This window comes from Neodiprion fabricii, chromosome 3, assembly GCF_021155785.1.
Source record: "Neodiprion fabricii isolate iyNeoFabr1 chromosome 3, iyNeoFabr1.1, whole genome shotgun sequence".
In the NCBI taxonomy this organism is placed as follows: Eukaryota; Metazoa; Arthropoda; class Insecta; order Hymenoptera; family Diprionidae; genus Neodiprion; species Neodiprion fabricii.
Window position 1 is genome coordinate 35,228,988 of NC_060241.1, and position 24,333 is coordinate 35,253,320.

Here is a 24,333-nt window from a genome sequence, read left to right on the forward strand (position 1 = left end):
CGTTAATTTCGTTAGCTGATAGTAAAACGAGTGGCAAAAAAGCGGGAGTGCGGCGTATTTCATTATCCCTTATGAATCTTCGTTCAGGAATTCTTACGCATCAGGAACCTCGAGGTCTTCTCCTTTTCACGAAATTAAACGCCTTCACGTCCACAAAAGAGTTTCAGAATTCTTTCCATCTTAAGATCAACGATCTGTAGGAACAGATATCACACGAGCGTTATATCGAGAATGAAATCGGCGAGAGAACCTCGAAGAATACAAAAGCTCGTGAAACAAAAGTCGGATTTCTTCTTTAGTAAAGGTTGAAATACGAGGAAAATTTTTTACGTATGAAAGAAAATGAGGTAAAAAAAAAAACGAAAAAACAAAAACAAACACACGTACACGTATCGCTGGCGCAGAAAATACTTGGAATCCCCGCATTATCCACGATTCGTAGAATCCGGTACGGAAGCCCAGTTGAGCGAAAAAATCCGTTCGCTTACAGGTAAATCCCTCGATTGGTAAATTTACCCTTTTCAACGGAAGCCCGACTTTCGTTTCTCGTTCGGATAAAAAACATGTTGGCATTGAAAATATATCGTTGAATGCCAGCAGCTGGTATCCGATAGGTCGGAGGTAGATGGGAAAAGGAAAAATTTCAAATTTGATACCGAGAAATGATTATTCACTCACAATCAATGTATCGGTAACAAGGTATACATATACCTAAGTATCGGTAAAATTGTCGTTGTAGGAAATTTAACGTTTATTTAAAAAACAAACTTGTACAGTATTAGCTGAGACAAAAAAAATTAAACAAAATTTTTCTCAAACGCAGCTCAAGTAACACAATGAAATTACTTCGTGGTTATTAAACGTATCAAAAACTCGCTTTAAAAATACCGTATCGAAAAAGGTTTAATTTTGTATAATGAGCTAACAAATCGGAGGATTTGAATTTTGGAAGAAAGTTTCTCTCTCTCTCTCGTTCTCTCTCCCTTGTACTTTCACTTTAGGTCTATTTACCTTTATCTATTTTTATCTCTTTCTCTAGTCATTCTTTTTCATCCTTAATTTTAACGTATGTTAATTTGTCGTTGGTTTTATTGTATTTTATGCCTATGCACACGATTTGATTGCATGCGCTTTTCGTATGCCGCCTCTATCGTAAACACTCACTCACTCTCTCTGCAGTTTTCTCGCCATTCTCCCGCAGACCGTCCTCCGGTCTCCGGGGAGGATGCAGACCGCGCATCAAGAGGGAGGCTGCACAATTTTCAGACAATGAAATCAAGAGCCGTGCCTCCGATAAAGGCTGGGCGGGGTGATCGAACGATGTCGCACAGCCCTGTGGTGATGCGGGGCGAGGGTGGGCCGGGGGATGATTACCGCCATCTCGCCGCGACGCGGACGGGGAAGCCCCGGGGCTTTTGCCGGCACGGATACGATCAGTGATTATAAATCGACCGGATGGCCAAGGTGTTCCTTTCGCAATCGGATGTTAGATATGACGTCGCCGTCGCGGAAGTCGCTAACCTCGCGTTAAACGAGCTGGCGAGCTTTCGTGAAATCGTTTTCGTCGAAGAAATAACAAGTTATTTTCAATAGCTATGCTTCCTGAAATTTTATCATTTCAGTCAGGTCTTGTTCGAGTATATAACCTCGTAATCTGAAATCTTTTCTTATTACCAAGCGGAGGAAAAAATTACTTTAACGAATTGAGAACATTTTCGTTTGATGATAGAAATGAATTAATTGCCATCTGTCAGCGGGATTTTATACAGAAATAAAATTGTCCGTCAAGAGGAAGCTGAAGATATTTTAAGCTTTCTAAAGGAATAATATTTATTTAAAACCAGTCAACATCCGTCAGAGACAAGTGAATATTTTGTGACTTCAACGTATACTACAATGTGAAATTGAATAAATATTTAATTGACGTCCCGTAAATGCATTTAACTCATGAGATCAAACGAAATTTTCTCATTTCAACCCGATAAGATTCTGAAGGATAAGAACCGAAGCTCAGAATCAATTGGAGATTAAGAAGGTCCGTATACAAGGATGTTGCTCGGCAATTTTTTATTTTGTATCTCATGGGATGATTTTTGTTTTTCGTTTCAGGATCGTCGTTTCAGTTTCATCCTTTGAACTTTTAAAGTTTTTCGAGCCGACAGCGATTTCAATTTTGCCAAACCACAACGTCAACCTTACGCTCGATACAAAATACTAAAATTTATTATTCGCAAGTGTTTTGACGGAATAGGCGATAAGCTTTTATGCGAAATTGTTTTACACTCGAACTGTAAGCTTGGGTTATTTTACGAGCGTAGGTAATTTTGGTTCAAAGGTACAAATGTATCGTCACACGATATGCTCGCATTAAATACGCGCGCATCAAACTCACTCGTGTAATGCGAGAATTTAACAATGGCACGTCGTTGTTCGCCTGAGCGAAATGTTTGTGCGCCGGCTCCATACCGAAACTTCCCTCGGTTTACCATAGAAACGCGAATTTCGAATAACTTGGCTATTTTAATGGGCCCCAACGCACATTGTACGTACATACATACATCGCGCAGTGCCGAGCGTACTGCAAAGTAAGGGTTGAAAAACGATAACTTAACCGACGAAGAACCAACGCTAGGAATGCAAATTTGAAATTTTTGCAAACCCGCGGCGTGGCTACGATTTTGAAGTTTAGTGTAAAAAGATGCGGAACTTCTTATTACAAATTTACTAATTTTCGAACCTGTAGGAATCGTGACTCGGTCAATGATCGTGAAAGCTCAAGAATTTGAAGACTCCGGTTTGAGTCCGGCTGATTTCATTGATTTCAGATCCCTTTCGGTACCCATCGCGCAGCGGGTGGCTCATTAATTCGATATCACCTTTTCAAGCGTCACACAGAAGACGTCAAAGTCAGAAACACACAAGCGATGAGAATAACTTCATACCCCACGTCTGTACGCGACAATTCGGCCAAATGTCAGCTCGCAGGCCGTTACTTTTCACCCGTCAATACAGCGACAGCAAGGATCGGCGTATCCTTTCTCGTCCAGGGCTCATTAGTGCTGCGGATGGTATAATCGAACGTGAGGACCAAGAGGAAGTATCGATCCGGTGCTAATTAAACCGAGGAGCTTGCGTCAGTGCGTCTTTCAAAATTCTCGAACAGCTTACTTTTCTGCTTATCCATTCCTTCAACCACACTGTAACCGTTCCGAATTGCACCCCTAAATTTGCCTCTCCACCTGCTCTGTACATATAATTGGCTGGATTACCTCACAAGCGAAAATAATGCAATGAATTGTTGCGTTCCCAGGTGTAGCCCTCTCCAATTTCTGGGCCGCGAAGAAAAGGCGGGAAAGAAAAATTAGGGGGTTGAAACGACGATTCGTACCGCTTAGACTTGCGGGAAAAATCCTTCCGCGGGCTTCCGTCGTACAAGCTCAGCTGGTAATAGCCGCGTCGGGTATAGCGAGAGTTTGAAGCGAGATTATTTTCAGGAGGCGAACCCCCGCCGTCCCGGGACAATTAACTCTCATTTCTCATCTCGAGGCGGCCCACCCCCAACCTCTCGACCTCCCGTCGGCCCGAAGGGAGCTAAGCGCTCTTCCAGACTTCCCTGCAAGGCTGCAGAGATCCTGCAGGTTATAACCAGAGCGATCTTTTGGATCTTCTTGATTGCGCTATAATTGAATCTGACTCACTCGCTCTGCTCCTATACATTTATATCTCCTTCGTCACCGACGTTTTTTACGCCGTCGTATCATCTATTCGCACTAGTCTGCAGGTATTCCAGAAACGGCGCATGATTACGACGGATTCATGCATGGGTTACGCGATGTAGGTGTAACGTAATCATTTCGTGTTTTCTGGGTTGTTTTTTTTTCCATACCGAGAGGATGGGGGCGGGTTTTTTCTTTCTCAGCAAATCTCGCCTCGTGATCTCACGATTTTATATTTCAGTGCGAGTTTCAACGAGAGTCTAGAGATTCGCTCGCTTGACAAATAGGTACCTGATAAAATCTTTGCTAAGTCGACTATATTTGTAAACTGATGCGAGATAAACAGCCTGACAAATTTATATGGTTGAAAAAACAGTCCAAGTTCGGGTAATATTGTTCGTTTCGTGTTTTTTTTTTTTTTTTTTTTTTCACAATTCACAATCAACGCCGTACACCAACGTCTCTCTGTAAAACGCGCCTTTGAAAAACGTATACGCTTTTATTTTCAATGTAAATCCATTATCTTCCACGGATAAGGATTATTTATTTGTTTTTTTTAAACTCACGCAAACTCCCGAACTGCCCAATGGCAGTAACTTGTTAACTTGTAACTAACGATCCGCGTTGAGAGCATGGCGGGCAAAAGTTTCATTTTAAAGCTATTTCCAATATAAAATTGAAACATTAGTTATCAAACAACGTGCATTGAAGAATTTTGATATTTCAGAACTCTAAGAAATAATAATATTATCGTTTATTTTCAGCCTCGGGGTTACCATCAAGAATCCAGAACATTCATCCGAACCACAATGTACAAGCATAAATTTAATCGCAATATTTTTCTTGACTCTAAAATGTAAAAGTTCTAAAACTTTTCCAAGATTGTTAAAATTCCAAATTTGGTTATTAATGGTTAGACTAATTGAACCGTGCACCGTAAAATAATTCACCGGACATTCGCTCAAGACATAAATTGGTAATGGAAGAACCGACTCGTTTTTTCTACGCCAAGTTTATTTCACTAGGCGAGTTTTGCTACACGGCTGAAGGTTTACTTTTTCATCACGTATACGAAATATTTCAAACAGCCGGATGGGCATAATAATTGGTCAATATTGAGGTACCGCGAGGATTTTACAAAAAAATTTTCCCCTATATATTCTATCGCACGTTTCATTTGGCTTGTTTGCAAAACACTGACCAAAAAGGAGACCCGAGGTCACCTCAAGTCGGGTCATTTGCAGTACGAATCCTCGGTTAATTAACGACCGTGCTCTGAGGATAAAACGTTGGCTTAGGACGGCAGGCTGTGTATACGTGTTTGATTTGTCTCTCACAATCAAAATATACTCCGCTTTGAGCTCCAAGCCGAAGTAAGTCCGCAAACATTACATGCGCGATCGATATTCTAACGCTTCGGTGTATTATAATCACCGCTGACAGAGTCTGTCGATTTAAATAAACGACTTCAATCGGTCGTCGTGGAGTGAGTACAGTAATCAGTAGTCAAAAAACGGTTGTTCGGTTAGGAGAATAATACTCATCAACCAAAAGTATCGAAGATCGATTTTAAAATGTTGAACTGTAACCGATGAAATACGAGGAAAAAGGAAAATGGAGTATTTTCAGCTGATCGTGAGGTGTTCATCGGATCGAAGCGTACATTGACCCGGCTACGTTGCGTATATTATATGGAAACATACGTATATGTGTATAATCGACGCGTCGCGAACGGCGGCGAGTAATTTTGTGCCTTCGGTATCGGAATGCCGGCAATTTTTTTATTTTTTTTATTTTTTTTTATTCTCTGCTGACAATAGTTTTCCTCGAATAAGCGCGAGAGGCCTTTGTTGTGTCGAGGAAAAACTGCAGAGTCGCGTGTCGCGTGGAAAAATTCACCCGAATCGACCTGCCAAACGCAGAATGAGCGAAATGAATCGCGAAACCGTGACTGCATTCGGATTCCTGCAGATATCGGCCTTCGCATGGTGAAAAACGCTGAGATGCGGGGGTGAATTTCAGTGGCAGTAAAAATGAATAAATCGGAATAATAACGGCGCGCATGTATTCTTGGCAACTGTTGGAACGAAGCTATAATCGCATGAGACGGCTCGCCGAATCGTCGACGGTGAAAATGTCATCGGCAGTGCCTTTAAATTCTGCGTCGTCGTGTCGAAATAACGTGACGCATCCGAGCGAAGTGCCTGATAATTGTAGTTGTGTTCGGGTCAATGAATAACAATTTTTTTTTTCATTCGTAATTATCATCAATGACGCGGACTTGGAGGCGTAAATTTTACAGCGAGTCTGAAACGCGAATCATTGCTTGAAGTGATTCGATTGTCGATCGAATAATCCGTCATTATCGCAATCTGATCAACGTAACTGACGTGAAGTCTCGCCCGGTGATTGGAATCGAATAATTTCGTAACGGTTTGATAATTCGTTTCTATGTCGCGCGTTCGGAAATATGTGTGACGATATTTGACGGATCATTCGAACTCACGGGTGATTGGAAAATTAATGAAAAACGAACGTATCGGTGGTGCAATTAAGCGATTTCGCGGAGGATATTTTCGCCACTTCCGTACACCGAAAATTCGTTTCAAAAGCATTTGATCGTTGTAACACTGGCACTCGATTCGGTGGCTGTATTCTCCTCACGTATGGGTGTGTACGAGCCTTTTATTTCAACAATTTGAAAAGGGTGTGTGACACAGAGACAGGAATACACTTCCCTTCCGAAAAACGCGTCGGGTGTTAAAAATTTACGGAAATGTGGAAACACCATGGGTCTCTAGCAACGCGGCACATATTCCGAACAAATAAACCGTAACAATGAAATAACGGATTCACGTCTCCCGAAGGGCTGAAAGAATGTGAAATCGATCAATAACTGTGAAAACCACGTATAACGACGCTGCTGGCCACTGACGAAAAAATATGATTTTTTTTCACAACAATTATTCACGCCGACCGGATGATTTGTGATGAAAAAGTAGTAGCAATTACAGGGATTGGGATAATACCGGAAGGTGGCAATTAATTCCAGCATAATGGTATAGTTCGATAATGCGTTACCTGCATTCGTTATGTACTACTCTACAGTCGTATAATATTCATTTCGTTAATTAGAAAATATGCGCCAAGCATCAGCCTTAGAAATTCAATTAAGAGGAAATGTGATTGCAGGTTCTTTCTCGATATAACTTCGTTATGGAACAAACTGGAATTTAATTAAAGTCCTCAAGACCTTCATCAATGTCATAATTGCCGTGGAATTATCATTATTGTGACATTAATGATTACACTCATATCAGCAGCAGCCATTATTCGATGTCCAAAATCTTGTCAATATTTAGACAGATGTATAGCACAGATATAATTATCCCAACGAGTTGAAATCAAAGTCAATTCTTCTCGCAATTTAATCCTCATATTCGTATAATTTCTACAGCGACAAAGCATGCGATCGTTTGAATCGCAACCGAGGCTCGAGGATATAATGACATTAAATTTTGCATGAAATCCGTGTGAACGCAAAGTCGAGGCTAAAGAATTATCCCGTTTCATGCTTACGAAGAATAGAAAAGTGGAGAGAAAAAAAAAAAAAAAATCTCTCTCTCGTCCCGCCGCGGGTGTTTCCCCCAGGAACCCCTTTGGAGTCGTGCGACTTTCGATTGTTTCCCGGTTCTTTGGAAAACATCTGCTGCAGTCCTTTCCCGCGGCTGTATAACAAACTCGATAATTCCCCAACGGTATGCTGGAAAAAGCGCAGGAAACGAGACGAACTCGGGGAAGCCGGAATTCGCGAATCCCTGTTTCAATCTTAACTTCTCAACCCAGTTGAATGTACACTCTCGACTCGGAAAACACTACAGTTAAGGCTGAGCGTTGAAACATGAACGGATTATAAATTAAAACGCAACCGCGGACGGTGTGCGCAAGTCGAGTCAACCCGCTTCACGGGTCATAAGAATCCCCGCGGGGTGTGGAAAATTTAAAAACACGGATTTGTGCGCCTGTAACCCATTGGAACCGTTGTTGCTTTTGTTGAAACTCAGCCCCAGTTTGTTGCAAATTACGCCCTTACCTTTCAAACTTTCCAAAACAATAGAAATCTTTGTTTCTCAGAGCTTTCAATACCCGCCTTTGTCAAAAACTGACGTATAATTTCAACCTTGAAGAGTTTGCAGTGGGATATGAATACTTTTGGAACTTGACAAGATCGACGGATTCCAGCTCAGGTTGTTCGCTACTTTGTTTAATTGGGATTGAATATTTTTTTACGGATATCGAGACATTTTTTTTTTCCTCTTTCACGCAGAGTGCATGAAACGAGGTCAAATTTGAGGTCAAGAGTTTAATTATAGTAGGCTGTAATAATTAGTTTCTCAAACATTTTCGTTCAGAAGTGTCCCAATTTAGTTTCGGAAGGTCCCTTCGCAAAGATCGGTATCTGTAGAGTCATTGAGAAGATAATGAAAAAAGTCGTGGCACAGTGAAGTTTCTCCGAATCGTCGTAAAAAGTACCTACCAAGTTTGATAACTCGGTAACTACTGTTGGAGTTTCTTAAAATTGCGACTTCTACAGGCAAACTATATATAATACAGTCAAGACAAGAGAGAAAACACGGAAATATAATAAGCGCAAAGAATTCAACGAAGGAACCGAAAACCGTAGAAACGAGGTATGGACTTATGGCGGAATAAAAGTATCCCCATGACTCGTCAATTCGGCGTGAAAATGAAAATCGGAGAGACGATTTCAAAAATTAGTCGGTAATGAATTAGTTGATAACATGTCTCCAATTTCGTCAGTATCGAACGGTTTCGAAAAAGCGTTTTGCGCGAATTCGACAAGTTTTTCAACCAATTACGTGACGCTCAGTTATTCAATTTTTCTTACCCTCGACTTGTTTCTGAGAAATTTATTCTGCTGGCACCGAAACTCGTTCCCAGCGATCGTTGAAGCGTACACAAAATTCAGATGTTGAAAAGAAAATGGTAACATCTGCCAAAATGAGGTGTAAAACCGTTTTTCATAAACAACCAAAAATATTTAAGGCCCAATTTGAAGACGCGCAAAGAATGTAAGGAGCAATATTCTAACCTCGAAGAACTTCTGAACTCGTTGGGAACTAGTTCAAGTGAATCGTCACGCAGAAGCGATATTATCGTGTGAAAATCCCCCTCGTGGGACATCGGCTACTCTTCTGAGCAAATACACACCTTTGAAGACCACTTTCAACTCGACCTGCAGGACGAGCTTTAACCGAGAGGTGAAAATAGCCAATTGCAGCGGCGAGCAGCGTAGCGGCAGCTTTCCTTGAAAATGATTAAACGGTGAATGTACGCAGATATCACTCACGCATTCCGTCTCAGCATCTTTCCGTTTCAACCCAACCTTCGATATCCATTACAATCCTCGAGCAAACGACGGGCCATAAAGCTCCGACTGTACTTTTACCGCCTTTATACGCGTTACGTCATGCGGGACGGGGTGTACTTACTGGAGCGCATATCGTATTATACCAGGGTAAAAGCGCAGAGTAGGTGCGGGTGTAAAAGAAGCATCGGAAAGGTATGTCACGTAAGCACTTCGATCCGACTTACGTTATGTCGCAATCATTCGGACGCTAGTATCAAACCTCATAACGATATATAGGCAGCTGGAAAGATTCTAGAATGACAAATATTCCTCATTTTTGTGGCGTAAGAGTGAAGAGATCGTGCTTGCAGAGCACGAGTGTAATAAGCTCACTTCAATCCGTATTCACTTGTCTGTGTCTTTGTCGAAAGAAAGTAAAAAAAAAAAAATATAAATAAAAATGGAGTTAGAAGATTTCTTTTTTCCATTTTACACAAAACCACGATTTAATTAATCCTGCGATGCCTCGTGATGTTACATAATTGCAGGAAATTTGTCTGCACACATCTGCAGGGAAATTAAATCGGAAAAAATTACGACGATAAAGTTCAGATGCACCGGTTGTCAGACGAGAGCTTTTTTCGCGGCGCAGATGCGGGCGGTGAAGTTGAGGCTTCGGGCTGCTGCATGTGGTGAACTTTGGAACAAATCGCGCTTACCGCGATATCGCGTCCGCAGTTTTCCCAGTTTGACGTTAGAAAAATAAGACCGTGAGTTACGAGTCCTCCGTGCCATGCTAAGAAATCTCCACGGGGGCCTTTAAAGTATAAGTTACCCGAGTAAAAATTTAGCGTCTACATTTGACCTTACCAAGGTTCGTACAAACCTACTTTGATGCAAACTGAACCTAGAAATCCTAAATTGATCCTTTAACTCTTAAAAATTTAAGAACAAACCCTACATTGAAGCTTCAACTCCTAAAAATCAAAGTTCCAAACCGTACTTTGACGCTCTCTGTAGACGATTGAACCTATTCTGACGATATGTTTGACACGAATGGACCTGTAAACTCCTCTACAGAAATATTATTACAGCGATATTGAAGTGTTGACATTGAATAATTCAAGGGCTATTTCGACATAATTTTGATCAGTTTCAATAACGTTGGAAAGTTAAGTATTGCATTTCAACTGTATTTATTCCACGTTCTTACGAATACAAAAACCCCTTTACCGATTTAATATACAGAAAATACGATCGAACTCACGTGTGAGCCAATTCTCATTTATTGGATCTTAATTTGATTCCATACGTTTTAATCGTATTTTTCGTATTTAAATCACAATCGATCAGAAACGATGGACTCGCTTTGTCATCGGAGTAGGATTTTGAGCGTTAAAGGAGGGTTTCAAGCAAGCAGATTCAACCCACCTACCTCTCGAGGGTTAAAGAAGGTTCTAAAAAGACCTTGCTTTGAGCCTAAGCTTGGTAAATCAGGAAATTTCGGACATTTTTAGCGCCAAAGTAGGATCTGATATCGCATTGAAATAAAACCCAGTTTACTATCTTCGAACCTTACGTAGGTTTTAAAATAGGCGGTAAATTTCGACTCGAGTACACGATGCAAGTAACGAGCGGGATGCTGCGACGAAGATAAGACGCAACCGTCGAAGTCTGCGGTCCGGAGCTTCGGGTTGTTTCCGCCACGCGAACGGACGGCCCCGATTAAATTATCCGGGGAATTAAGCTTTGGGGGAACGCGGAGTAATCGACAGCCTTTGATCTTTTCACCTGCGGCAGGCAGTTTCTCCAGCCAGGCGATTGGATTTACGTGTTTGGGGTGCGTATAATTATCCAAGGCGTAATTCACGGTCCTGTATTACTCCGCGAGGATATACGTGTACGTATGTAATATGTAACGTATACGAAGTGCCTCAAAAGCTATTACAAGTTCGGTGAGCTTTTGAACCGCAAAACCGAGCCGAATCTCTCCCAGATTCCGCTCGGAAGTTTGGGGCGAATCGTTCGTGATCTCTGGTAAACACACGTGCATATATTAGAATCGGAAACACGGTTTGCTCGCCTTATTAAGGTTTCATCTGCACTTTAACCCTTCTCGGCAAGTTGGGGCTGCTTTAATCACAATGGATTTAGGGCCTCCCTCTCGAACCACATATTCATGCTTAAAACACCCCGCCGGAGACAAAAATTACAGGAAATACGGGGCTGGAAGAAAAAGTTATAAAAATGTTTTCAGCTATTTATTTATCGTGTTACTTATACATATAATACACGTACTCTCAGAGAATATTCAGGCCGAGTTGTACCGTGTAATACTTTTCCCAGCGCAATAGCGAATGTAACACAAAATGGAACGGCGAGTGTTTTTCCATTGAAATAAATGTGGGACGTAACAACCCCGTTGGGATAGCGTGTATAAATAATTCCTCCCTTTCGGATTAATATTGTAATTAAAGCGATCCGGCGGTGCCTATAGGTAATACAGCGGGGGTTGAAATCTGGGATGAAAATAGAGGGTGTAGAACTTTTTTCGGTCACTTTTTCGCGTCGGATGTACACGCGGGGTATATACTCCTTGACTTTTGACGGTACGGGAATAGGAGATAAGATCCCGCGGCAGCTTCGAGTTATCATTGCTTCTATAAACACGGCGTCTCGGAAGCGGTCCGGATAGCGATGCGAATTCATTTTCCCGGGTCCCTCGGCACGGGGCTTGTAATTATATGAAACTCGTCGCAGCCTAGCCGGCAGGTTATAATGTTGACAGTGCAAATATGAACCGCTCACCGCTAACTGTAAACCGGTCTTTGTTCCGGTTCCTCATTCCGCGAAGGTTTCAACCACCCTCTGCATCCCCTTGCAATTAGTCAGAGGTGAAGACCTACCGGAGAATAAAGGGAAGGGAGACGAGAGTGGAGGAGAATTGGGTAAAAGTACGTACACCCCGCGGAAATGACCGCTGTCAACACCCAGAATGCCATAAACCCACGCCTAAGCCGTCAACGATAGCCTCGCCTGCGGCTAAACCGCGAACAAATTCGCCTTAATTCGCTTCTCGAGTCTGAAATAAACCGGCAATTTGCATACACCTAAACATCCCCAGGTCGGATCTCGGTGTTTCAATTGCTGAAGAAGATCGATACTGGTGGTGGAAAATTAACGAGATTTTGACTGAAAGGGAATAACCAAATAAGAATAACGAAACTGTCGCCAGCGAGTTGTTGAATTACACTCGGCCTGTTGTATGCTTACTGAAAAAAAAAGAATTTTGCTCTTTAATCCAATTATCTTACGAGTAATCGAACAATATGTCATTTTACAACTTTTCATTTGGTTTGAATATTCGTGATGGACTCTTGTTGATTTTTTTTCTCACAAAATACTCATCGACGAAAAACATCGAACAAATGTAGCTCTCCAAATATTTTAGAGCTAAAGTATAGATTTATAAGAAAGAAAAGAAAATTCAAAATAAACGTTTCAATGTGTTCCCTTCGAGAGACAATTACACAACTTTCGCAAAATACTGGTTTTCTATGTCAATTTGTTCTTCATTTTATTTAGTTTCTTTTTTTTGTCATTTCGATCGATTTGGTGTACCATTTGAAACAAAAAAGGAAAAGTCATTGAAAAAAAATTGGATTCTTATAGATTTAAGCTGTTATTCATGCCCATTTTCTGATACGTAGTTACGAACTGTTGCAAGCTTTCAGGTTACGAATTCAATATGACGGATCTGACGGTAGAAAGAACTCTGTTCCGTACGATTATCGTCACTCGTACTATATTTTGTTACAACCGTCAGGACAATTTGATGTCGGTGTAAGATTATTAAACTGACGTTAAGGTTATTTATTTAATTATTTTTTTTTTATTGAACAAATGTACGAGTTGACTGTATTTCAAACTGTAGATTCAATGTGACATAAATTACCGAAAAATGTAAACGTGGTATATAATATATTATTATCCTTAACTAAACGACGCCAAATAGTTTATACTCGTGGCAAATCGATATCTAAATCGTCGTGAAAACTTTTTATCCATCGACCGTGGTAAATGGAATTTTTCTCAGTGCGCGTATGTTAATAATATCGAGTCGCGTTACAACGGTTCGGTGAACCGGCACGAGGGCTCCGATCGAACGGGGGTAGGTGTTAACTGGCTGAATATCCTGCTCTGTGGAAGTCGAGGGGTGATTCGAAATTGTCGAGGCAAGAACCCGAGATACTTCGTCCTTTATATCGGAACCGAGGTAGGTACGCGGTTTACGGGCGTACGAATTTCCTCCCGGCGTCGTTAAAGTAACGCATAAGGCAAGCCGAGTCGAGTAAAGTCAAGGCAAGTCAAGGCAAGTCAAGGCAACGCCCAGCGAAGGGCAAGGCTTTACGCCGCGCAATCTTCACCCTCGCGACACGGCTACACGTTTACGAACCAACCCCGCATCGAGTCGTTTCACTCAGGGAGATATCTAGGCGCGTTGGGTTTCAAACGACTCTATAGGCGAGAGAGATACGCGCGGTCGGATCTCCGTTTCGGTGGGTACCTACAAGATTTATGTACATATGTATCTGCACCCTTCCGCATCGGCACAATTTGCTGTGCGAAGTTGGAGACACGCGGGAGAATCGCGCCCTCGGCTCCTCGACGTTTCGTCGCAATATTCAACGCGTTCGAAACACGCGTGCAATCACTCTGTGAATGCTAATTGATACCACGAGAGATTACGATGTACCGTAGGCGAAGAGATTCCGTCATACCGTCGCAAAGGGTGAAATCAGCTCTTTTCCATCCAGTAGTCTTCGTAGATGAAAGACGCGTCAAAGCTTTCACGCGTTAAAAGATGGGTGAGGCTAACGCCTCGACCGATACTGTTGTGAAAACAGTCTTGTTTCCGACTTTTAACTACAAACACGTAACACATCGCCAACAAAATCATTTTCGTTCATCAATTTATTTGTGCCTGTCACTTCTCTCCGCTCAACGAACTCTGTCAGGTATTTTCACAGTAACTTCCAAGAGAATTGCAATACCACGCATACCGTATTTGCAAACCACCATAGTCGTCACGTAACAAGTGACGCGTCGTTGAAACAATGATTATACAACAACAACTTTATGGTCTTTAATGACGATGCGAAAGGTATGAAAATCAAATTCACGGTATAATAAACTGGATCAAATATCATCCCCTTCGTACTTATCAGCTTGTACGATTCTTTCACCGTTTAACGGTCAACTTCGAACCATTTTTACATCCATGTTCGTACATTTTAGAGAACCTTTCAAGAAGAGAACATCGCGAATTGAGCACGATAAGATAAAAGTCAAACATGAGTCTACGATAAATTCTTAATCGGAAAAATATAAGCGAGTGCAAACGCAACGAGTCAGATTCGTCACGGCAACGGAAAAGTCGGGAGGTTAATATACCGCAAACATGATGTGAGTTCAATACACGCTGGACAAACGGTGTACGAAATATCGGAAAAACGTCGTACAAAAGCAGCGTTGTGGGTGCGTAGCGATATCTCGGAACGGCGGCCACAAAATTTGACAGTGACAAATACCTCATAAACTAGTGTTCAAAGCGACGCGCGAAACGACCGGTAGGTATACTGTCCATACTCCATGCAGACGGCCTGTCGTTTATTGCAAATTTAGCAGGTGCGTGAGGGATGTGTACAAATGCCAGCGACAGAATTAATCGTCCAGGTTTTCGGATCCCGGTGCGGTTTTCCCTGATTCCTACGAGGCTGAAGTCAGTAACATCATAGCAATGATTCGTGCTTCGTAAAAGTCGTTGTTTCCTAATTTCAGTAACCTCTGAGATGCGATAAATTATAACGAGGCAAAAGTACTTTTGCATATTTGTAAAACTTGGCCACTTCAAAGTCATTACAAAATTGCAAAGTAGTGATTTTTTTCCTCCAAAGTCTCGTTACGCTAACGTTACTAACTTCAGCCTCGTCGTTCCTGCGGTAAGAACAATCGGGAACATCCGGTATTCAAGATCAAAGTTGGATTCGGTCGATCTAGAGCCTCGACTCGTTTGTCGTCTGACTTTCGCGAAATTTTCCTACCGAATTTGGCAGGTCTTCGCCTAATAGAAGCTTGCGTTGCGCACCTGGAACCAAACTTAGACGCCGCAGATGATAAATAATCATCCTACTTCATATTTTAGCCGGTTCCGTTCCGTTCCGTTCTCCTCCTAAAATGTATATTATATATATTTGTGTATACATCACCCTGCAAGACCAAGCATCAGCCGCGATGCTGACGCGGCATAGAATCTCTCTCTCTCTCTCTCTCTTTCTCTTCTATCCTTCTCCCTTTGTCGAGCGTTTCTAGAAAGAGAGGATCCGTGCACGTGCGTAATGGATTACTGTGCGGAAGTTGCGCAAACCATATGCGAACCGCAAGAATATCCAACTGAAAATTCGGGAGAACCGGAACCAGCTCGAAGGGAAATCAACCCCTGGCTTTTCGGCTCACCGACAGCAGCTGGTACAACGCTTCTCTCCCACTAAAATTTCACCCCCCATTTCCAAAGGCTCGCTAAGATTAGATTTCACTCCGCTTCGCGGTTTTTTTTTATTTTTTATATTTTTATTTATTTTTGCCTCATACTCATTTTTGACTCGAAATATTATCGCGATTGCCGAATAAAGGAATTGCCAATCAATTGCGCAGCAGACTTCAAAAGCCGTCGAAAGAAATGATAATTTCTGTTAATATCATACCTCGGGCATAAATACATAATGTATGTCCATACATATATACTATATATATCTATAAAACGTACAATTGCAGCGAAATACGAATTAGTCCCACGGGATTACGTATCGCGTGCCGGACGCATAGCGAGCTGTGTAAACGTATGTAAATTGAGCCAGAACGGCAACACTCGGCACGGTAGCTGTATAATAAAACATCAGTCTGCATGAGTCCCCAGGTTTAACTGCAGATTAAAAATGAATATTCAAAAAAAGATTTTATTTATCGTCTGCCGGACGTTTTCAGGTACGTCTGCAGGGCACCGTAGGCATTACAGGTATTGCAAGTATTGTACGTTCATGTTTTTTTGTGGGTGTTGGAAGAGTGTCGAAAAAGTCCGCAAAGTTGTTCGTGCGAGTAGAGGGTGCGATATAAAGCATGGTTGAACCCCTCGGCTATTCGAAATTGCGACGGGAGAAGTGTGACCATAATTCCGTAATGCAAGATTCTTCGATAAATTTTTTTGCGATGGTCAATAAATTACGCCGACGTGTACAGAGGGTGTTAGGCGTACCCTGAATGAGAAAATTTCAACCCTTCCGAATTTCATAAATTTTTTCATGTTGATTACACGTTGCGCGATTGAAGGTTTTGTTCCGGCATCGACTCCGGGCGTCACAGAGTCAAATCGAACACCATCAATCGTCGGATGTCCGGCGAATTCGCGACGCGAGTTAGCTGTAGGTATTATTTCGCAACGTGGCGATCCCCATGGCGACGCCGTTCGATTTAATTATATGGCTAGAGGTGTGATTTTGTGTGCGTGTGTGTGTGTGTGGGATCCGCTGCAATTGCAGCGTTACATTCTTTCCGCAGTTGCGCGATTTCGTGAAAACATGATATTATACCTAGGCTCGTCGGGTTGAAACTTATGGAGTGCCGGTGAACATGGAGGAAATTAATAGGAATATTTTTACGCTTCCGTTTCCGCTACGGTCGTATTTCTTTCGCAAATTGTACCTCGTACATGTCCCACGTGACATCCCTGGTAGTACGTCTAGATTTTTCACATTTCCCGTTACCACCTTGCAGTCCTCCAGGAATTCTTTGCAAAAGCCACAAAGCAGACCCCTCGGGGTCGGGAAAAACCTCCGATATTTCAAGGTTTTCACCTTTTCACGGGATGAGTGTAAAAGGTTTTCGTATTTTGTTGCCCTAATTAGCTCTGAAAGCTGTTTCATCTGTTGTAAGCACGAGTTACGTAGAATCCCTAGAGGGCGGATGGTCAACTTTCCGGGTGAATCGACTCGTGCTTCTAAACTCATTGACGGCAAATCGTGACTCAGATTTAAAGGTTCAAGGGTAATATTTTGTCTCTCGTTTAGGTTCGAGAGGGACTCTCGACGAGACTTTTGAATATCGCGAGAAGCATTCAACGACATTATTGCCGTCGGTAAATCGAGGTGCCTCATCCAGATTTTAAGGAAATTGGTATTCATGCCGTCAATCCCGAAGGGGAAAAAAATATCACGTACCTAATGGATGAGAAATAGCGGGTGGAAAATGCAGCCGAAACGTGGATAAGATCCGAGTGGCTATGAAATTTACGAACCTCCCAAAGTGGTGATTACATACGTCGGCTGAAATACGACGTACGATTGCCTCCCGTATGCTCCTGCAATTTTCGTGTGCAGGTAATATAATAAAACCGGGCTGGTCGTATAATGAAACTGCCGGCTTGGCGGTTTTGAGAAACGACGCGTGGATAACCGGCTCATCGTCGGAGTGCCGGAAGCGGCGGTGGAGAAATTCAAGTATTATCGGGCTGAAACAGGAAGTATAAGAGGCCGAACGGCAATGTAACGTCGGAGAACTCACCGGAACCAAAAATCGGCGAACTTCAGCCAGCGCGTAGGCGATCCTCGCGTGAGCTTCGGCCGGTGTTGCGTACGCCGATATCTCGACGTGGAGGTCCTCCATTAGGTGTGAGAATTTAGCGTCGCCGCTGAGTCTCAGCTCCTCCTCCTGGAATAATACGAACAGGAATCCTGTACACGATACACACACACACCACCAAGTTTCATCAAAGTTTCAAGAAACGCCGAGTATAAATGCCCGTGAGCGAAGAAGTTCTTCCCGGTGTAGAATATATATTATACGTGTACACGTACATGCGCATATTGTATATATAAAAGATGGATCCGTTATAAGACGGATTGAAAAGTTGCCGCAGGATGTCCGCGGATATATTGCAAAACTTTGCCGCGCATTGACGGAAGTTGTTTGCGGTGACCGGCTGATATTCGTAAATTTAAAACGCGCTGCACCCGCGTCATTGCATCGGGATTCGCCTCGTGTCCCGTGGGAATTTGGCGACCTCTCTACCCTCGCAAAAGTACATCTCTCTTCCGGTTTGCGAAATTCTTGCACAGGTTCAGGCTGCACAGCGAGTTTGCACAACGCGTGGAAATCGTGTCGTGTACCGTTATATCTTTCATGCGTTATTCAACGTTACGGAAGACCGTTCCTTAAGGACCGACGGATTTACGACTGTAGTTTAAATGTCTTTTTTCTTGCAGTATGAGAATATATTTTGCCGAGCCCTAAATTCTCGGTTACACGTGCACCGCGACTCGGATTTTCATACGTTGTATTCGCACTCGTCGTTGCTGCTGAAACCGACGAGGGAAAGTCGGCAGAATTGGAGTGGAAAAAAATGTCTGGCCGTCCGATTGCTCGAAGAAAAATACGTTCTATGATGCATAAACGGCAACGGCCGACTGCTGGTCAACAAAACCGTTCGTAGAAGTGAGAACGTTTTCCGGGTGAAGGAAATTTATGGAGCAAGGGCTGATCCGAGGGTTTCGAGACCGTTTCGGAGTCAAGTTTTTCTTTCGATATCTCGGGACGTCAAGTTGACGCGACAGTTTTGCGTTACGAATGGCAAGGAGTGGATGCCTCGAATCAGTTAACGACTTGGCAGAGATGCTGTGTGTATGCGGGTAACAGCGTTTTATTCTCCCTGGTTTTAGGACCCCTAACGATAAGTTTTGTTTACAACTTTTATCTGAATCTATAAAACCGGACCTTCGTCGTGAGGTTGTATTTTTTTTTCTTTCTGTTTTCTTATACCTATAGTTTTATTTTTTTTTATCCTCCTTACAAACACATCCTCCGCGCGGCTATTTTCGGTCTCTACGCCCAGTTGGTTGGCCTCTAAATCTTCACGTCTGCAGGCCGATTGCTGGGTGTACGTACCTTTTTTCGTACCATTTCGCACGAAATTATTACTCATTTGTAAAAATGGGTATCGCGATACAAGGAATGAGGGGAAAGGAGAAAGAAAGAGAGAAAAAGCGCTCGACCAGTCACCGGCGAGGGGTGAATAACAGGGTGACATTTCTCACTCCGTTTATCAAGCGAGCTAACAATTTGCGCGAACGCTTTCCGGCTAATCTTCTTCGCGGGTGAAAAATTTAGAATTCCATTTCGGGAATGTTATTTTCTTCTCGGGTGAAATAGAAGAAAAATAATCTTTCCGCAAATGCACGCTACAGCAGCTGTATAACTTTAGTTGCGAAACTATGATTTGCAATTGTTTTCCCAGTGGAAATCAGGATCATATTGTTCTTCTTATTCTTTATTTCCCACCATGTTTTTCAAACGTAGTCACGCAAATTGCTCGCCACATTTCGCGTAAATCCGTTGAATTATTAACGCGTTACTGTATTTTTTTTTTTTGTTCCAAAAACGTGTACGAATAACCAGAGAGCGAGCTGATTTAATCCGGTAGAACTTACGTGTATGTTGCGATGAAAATTCACAACGAGCCGAAATCAGGAATGAGAAAAGCGCGCTCGCCTTTGATTCGCGTTCCGACGAGGAGGGAAAAAGAAAGGAGAAGAAAAAAGTTTGGCGTATTTTCGAGCCGATTCACACCGAACACGGAGAGAGCGTAACTTCACTTAACGTGTCGTACACCTTTACAATTACTGCTCGGTATATCCCGAAAATGCATCAGACCTGCCATGGGAGGTGTTCAGAGAGGCTGGTCATTTATAAAGCTGACGTGCTTTTGCGGACTGCAGGAGCCGAGCCATCAATTCGGCACGTTTAGCTCGTCGCGAAGCTCGCTGCAGTTATAGTCTCGTTCTTTCGCGATCGATTCGAATCTGCAGCAGCATCGACGCGCTTTTCGATAGTCGTTAAAGCGTCGAACCGGTGCATGCAGCATCCGTGATCCATGGATCCCGGAGGCAGAGTCAGGACTCAAAACGCGATCAATTCCTGTTATCGGTTGGTTCGGAGCGACGTTCATCCATCGTTCGACGTCGACGTGACTTCACCCGTGGCTTTCGGCGTCACCTAAGTCGCTGTCGAGTCGGTACGTTTCTCAGGCCTTCGTTTTATAGACGATCGCGTTCTCGCCTTCAACAATGGTTTAACAATGAGGCATTGTCGTCAGCCTCGCCGGCGACAAAGCGTCAAAGTGACTGTAAAATAAAATTTTCACCTTTGCGCCTAGCGAGTGTTCTGACGGATTTCCTCGTTTATACGAAACTCCGCGATCCCTTTGTTTAAACTCACCGACTTTGTCGTCAATCCAAACCTGCAATTCACCGCTCATTACGCATTTTCTTCACCCCGTGAAAATCGCTTCCCCTGGTATCCCACCTCTTTCTGGTTTCCCGCGAATCCCAACTATGCAGATCAGCGCGAAAATTCAACGCCCCTTCGGTCGTCCAGAGATATTCGCCCCGGGCGTCGCGACGCCTCGACGCGCGAATCTTCCTAAGCGAAAACCGTTCGGAACTTAAACGTTCGCTAATTTCCACCTAGGATTGTGCATCTAATCGCGTTTTGATTATTAAACCTGTTATACACAAAGCCCGCCGATCATATAATCAGACCTACGACTATTTCCACTTCCCGTCGTTTCGTTTCGAATGAATAATCAATCGTACCAGAGGCCTATTTTCATTCCTGCGCCGATGTTTCGAGTGCAAATTGAGAGTTGTACTGTACTATATCCAACCCGTGATTTGATCAAGGTGAAAATTATTACAAATAATCAAGCGAAGCCCTGAGTTTCAAGAAAACAAGTTCTGAATTACTCGCGTGTTAGTCAGAAACGTCATAAGCGAGTATTGGTCCAAAAAAAAAAGAAAAAAATATATTTTCAATTTCGGAAGAGATTCAAGTGTCAGATCGGACGCTCAAACTGCTCTTATTACAGATCGCAACTGCCAAGAATCCAGCTTCGTTGACAATGCGGGAACAGCACCAATCGCACGATCGTCGCATGGGCTGCATACCTGATAGTTAACTGTGATCCATTCCTCGCGGTAATAACCGTACACGATCCGGACACTATGGGTTTGCCGGCGTGTTAACTGCCACAGACACAGTTAATTCCACAAGACTGCGTTGCCACAATTGTAAGGTAGCTGCAATCAGCTATACCAGTTGTCCGTTAATTTGCCACAGCTATTGTTATTGATCCTGATTAAGGGAAATTGCAGCTATCGGAGCCTCGTCTCAACAGCTGAACAAACTGTTGATTATATTTTCAAATAGACCGGCACGAAGAGTACGCTATAGCGATATGCCAATGTGGCTTCTCTCTCTCCCCCATTTCGGTTTACAGTGATTGATCACGTTATATCTCGCTTAAACTGGTTCGGATCATTTCCACATTACTCACTGTTGTAATTAAGCAAAGACTTTCGTTTGAAACAAATATCGAAGCTACGCGTGGACATTGAATCGCGTGCGTCGCGTTCTATTCGTAAAGCCCGACAGAAAGAAATACGAAGTCGTGTAATGTTTGTGTATAAAGAGAAAATTATCACGCTTCCGGCTGTAGGAGCGATCGGCTTTCGTTGCAGCTTCCGGACCTCGAGTTTCGCGGTTGAATTCATTTGCGCAAGGGGAAACTAAAGCTAATGGTTACATAAATTAGGCGACACATGCAGCGGCGGCGAGACAACGACCTTTATGGGGGCGTAGAGGACGAGTTTGCTCGTTGCGAAATGACACGATAATCTCGACTTAATCTCCCGACGACGTGAGCCAGCGGACGCCTGGATGCAGCTGGGAAGATTTCGGATAACGGAGAGACGAGCGGTTAAAGTAACGGAGAAAATTTCCGCGCTCCGCACGATCGGCGAGGGAAGTATTTGCCGCGATTACATTTGAATAATCAGAAGCAGGTGAGACGCGATGCGGCGGGGCTTGGAAAAACGATACTAATTAAAGGTAAACCTGGAAGCACGAGTGCGCGAATTATCCTCGCTTAGATAACTGCCGGCGGTTCCTGCTGGATACGGGATGTATCCGGGTTTCATTGCTTACCCGCACCGAAGCCTTAATTCCACGAGGGAAAATCTCCAGGGATCATATCGAGTCTTCCTGCGAAATGCGGTGTGATTAACCGTCTGCAGGGTGTGTAATGTACTTGCAGGGTGAATTGTTTGAGGTAATACAGAACAGATTGCTCTAGTCTCACGAGCGCGTAGAAAGCCAGTTAATAAAGAACGAACGTTTCCGGTTTTTACCGATGGATAATTTGTTCGCTCTGCGGACAACGTCTCGCCGTAAAGAAAAGTACAAGCTTTTTGTTTGCTGTAACATATTTCGAATTCCGTATTTATCACACCAAGCTTAAATCTCTGTGACGGAAATTCCCATGGGTCTTTACGACTTCGAGTACCTATCCGGAAAATTTATTAGTCTTTTATGGACTGTGATTCAACGTTTGCGAATGTATATAAAAGAGAATTCGGGGTTCGAATTCCTTTTTGCCGCAGCCAAATGCGGTTTGGCATAATTAATGGTTACAAAAAAAAAAAAAGTAAAAACACACGTTCTGGATAATATACAAACCAGAAATTTTTTCACCGACTCAACGAAATACTGTTGAGTCGAAAAAATTTTCACGAACGTTTCATTTTATCCATTAAATGACGATGTTTGGTCGAAATAACAGCACTGAAAGTAGAACATTTTTTCAATGAAATACTAACAATCCACTTTGCTGTGGAGTGAGTAATTTTTTCCATTGAATACAGACACGAATATCGAACGTATTTCAGAAATAATTGTTTGTTTATCGCAGAATTGGAAAAAAAAAATATCCAGGGAAAGGATTATTTTTATTTTCAAATGCGGCCGACGCAATATTTTGTTAATTCAACAAAATACTTTTGTTGGACAAAATACTTGTGACAACTTATAATATAAATTGAATCAAGCCTTTGAACGATCATGCTGATTATCAATTTATTCAATTTTGTATCAAGAAAATATGTGATTGAAATCATTAAAAATTTAATCTAACGTTCCTCAATCGTTTTGTTTCACAAATACGAAATTGTCGTATCAAAACAAATTGAGCAAACGGGTATTGAATTTTGCCGTTACAAAAATCTTTTGCATTTATTGAAACATCAGCGTTATTCAAGCGCGCAAAACGTATTCTCCGAATTATATCATTTATACTTCTGTCGACTTAAAATGTTGATTCACCCGATATTTAATGGTTCAAAGCCGAAAACTTATCGTTGCGTGTGTAGAAGTATAAATTCAACATCTGTTAATGGTTCTTGTTACATGAACTCCAAGTAAAACGATATTTAGCTGACTCAATTTTGAAAACACATCAAAACGTTCACTCAGATCAATATTTCGATCGATGGCGACAAGAAAGGGTATAAAAATCTATTTTGTTGTTTCAAGAATTCCTTTCCCTCCGTGAACAGTAACGGGGGAATCTAAAAAATGACCGCGAAAGAGAAAGTGAGAAAAAATGCAAAGACTAAGGACCAGCAGGCAATGAATCGGGAGAATCAATTCTCTTCAGACTCGTTACTTCCAGGCTCATTGCCTTCCTAGTGAGGCTGCAGCCGACTGAGTAGTCTCTGCTTGATCCCGAATCACTGTTAGATTGGTTATATATGCCGATTTCTAATGCGGTTTTATTTTCCGGATCTCTCGTTTGAAAGGTTGATACAAAAGACTTGGTGCCATCGGTGGGTGAGGAGAAATACCACATCCCGAGTCGTACGAATGACAATGAACCGGAAATTACGAGAGTGTTTCTGTACGTGTAATATTTTTTATTCCGACCCGAACTCATCGCCTGCAGACCGTGTTTACACTCATATGCGAATGGCATTTGCACAAGTGTAATTCGTTAATGTTCTCCCGAGTTTCCCGTGGGAAATTCAAAGTCTTGCAGGCTTATTTTGAATATATGCACGTTCGTACGTTCGGCGTACAGTATTGCAATTATTGTATAACGTTGAATTCGTTAATGAAAGGGGGAATGGAATGGAAATCTGGATTGAAACATCCCTGTCAGTGTCGCATCGCGATGCATATTCCCAATACTAGATTTTCATCATCGATGCACCGCGCATCGGCTGTAATCAATCTGAGTGCAACGTATCGTACGCCGTTAAAACTGTTACTATAATCACGTTTTTTGCCTCTCACAAATTTCATTAA

At 42.5% G+C, this 24,333-nt stretch overlaps 1 protein-coding gene across 6 annotated transcripts in view; it reads right to left on the bottom strand.

Moving 5' to 3' along the window:
- Positions 1–24,333, bottom strand: part of LOC124177458 (KH domain-containing, RNA-binding, signal transduction-associated protein 2-like) — a 124,477-nt gene that overhangs the window by 23,613 nt on the left and 76,531 nt on the right. For 5 of the 6 annotated variants that reach the window (XM_046559835.1, XM_046559833.1, XM_046559832.1 and 2 more), the window contains exon 4: positions 17,704–17,850. The exons of the other annotated variant lie outside the window; for it this stretch is intronic. In XM_046559835.1, the coding sequence (XP_046415791.1) occupies positions 17,704–17,850 (147 nt within the window). The remainder of the gene's footprint in view (positions 1–17,703; positions 17,851–24,333) is intronic. 6 annotated transcript variants of the gene reach the window in all.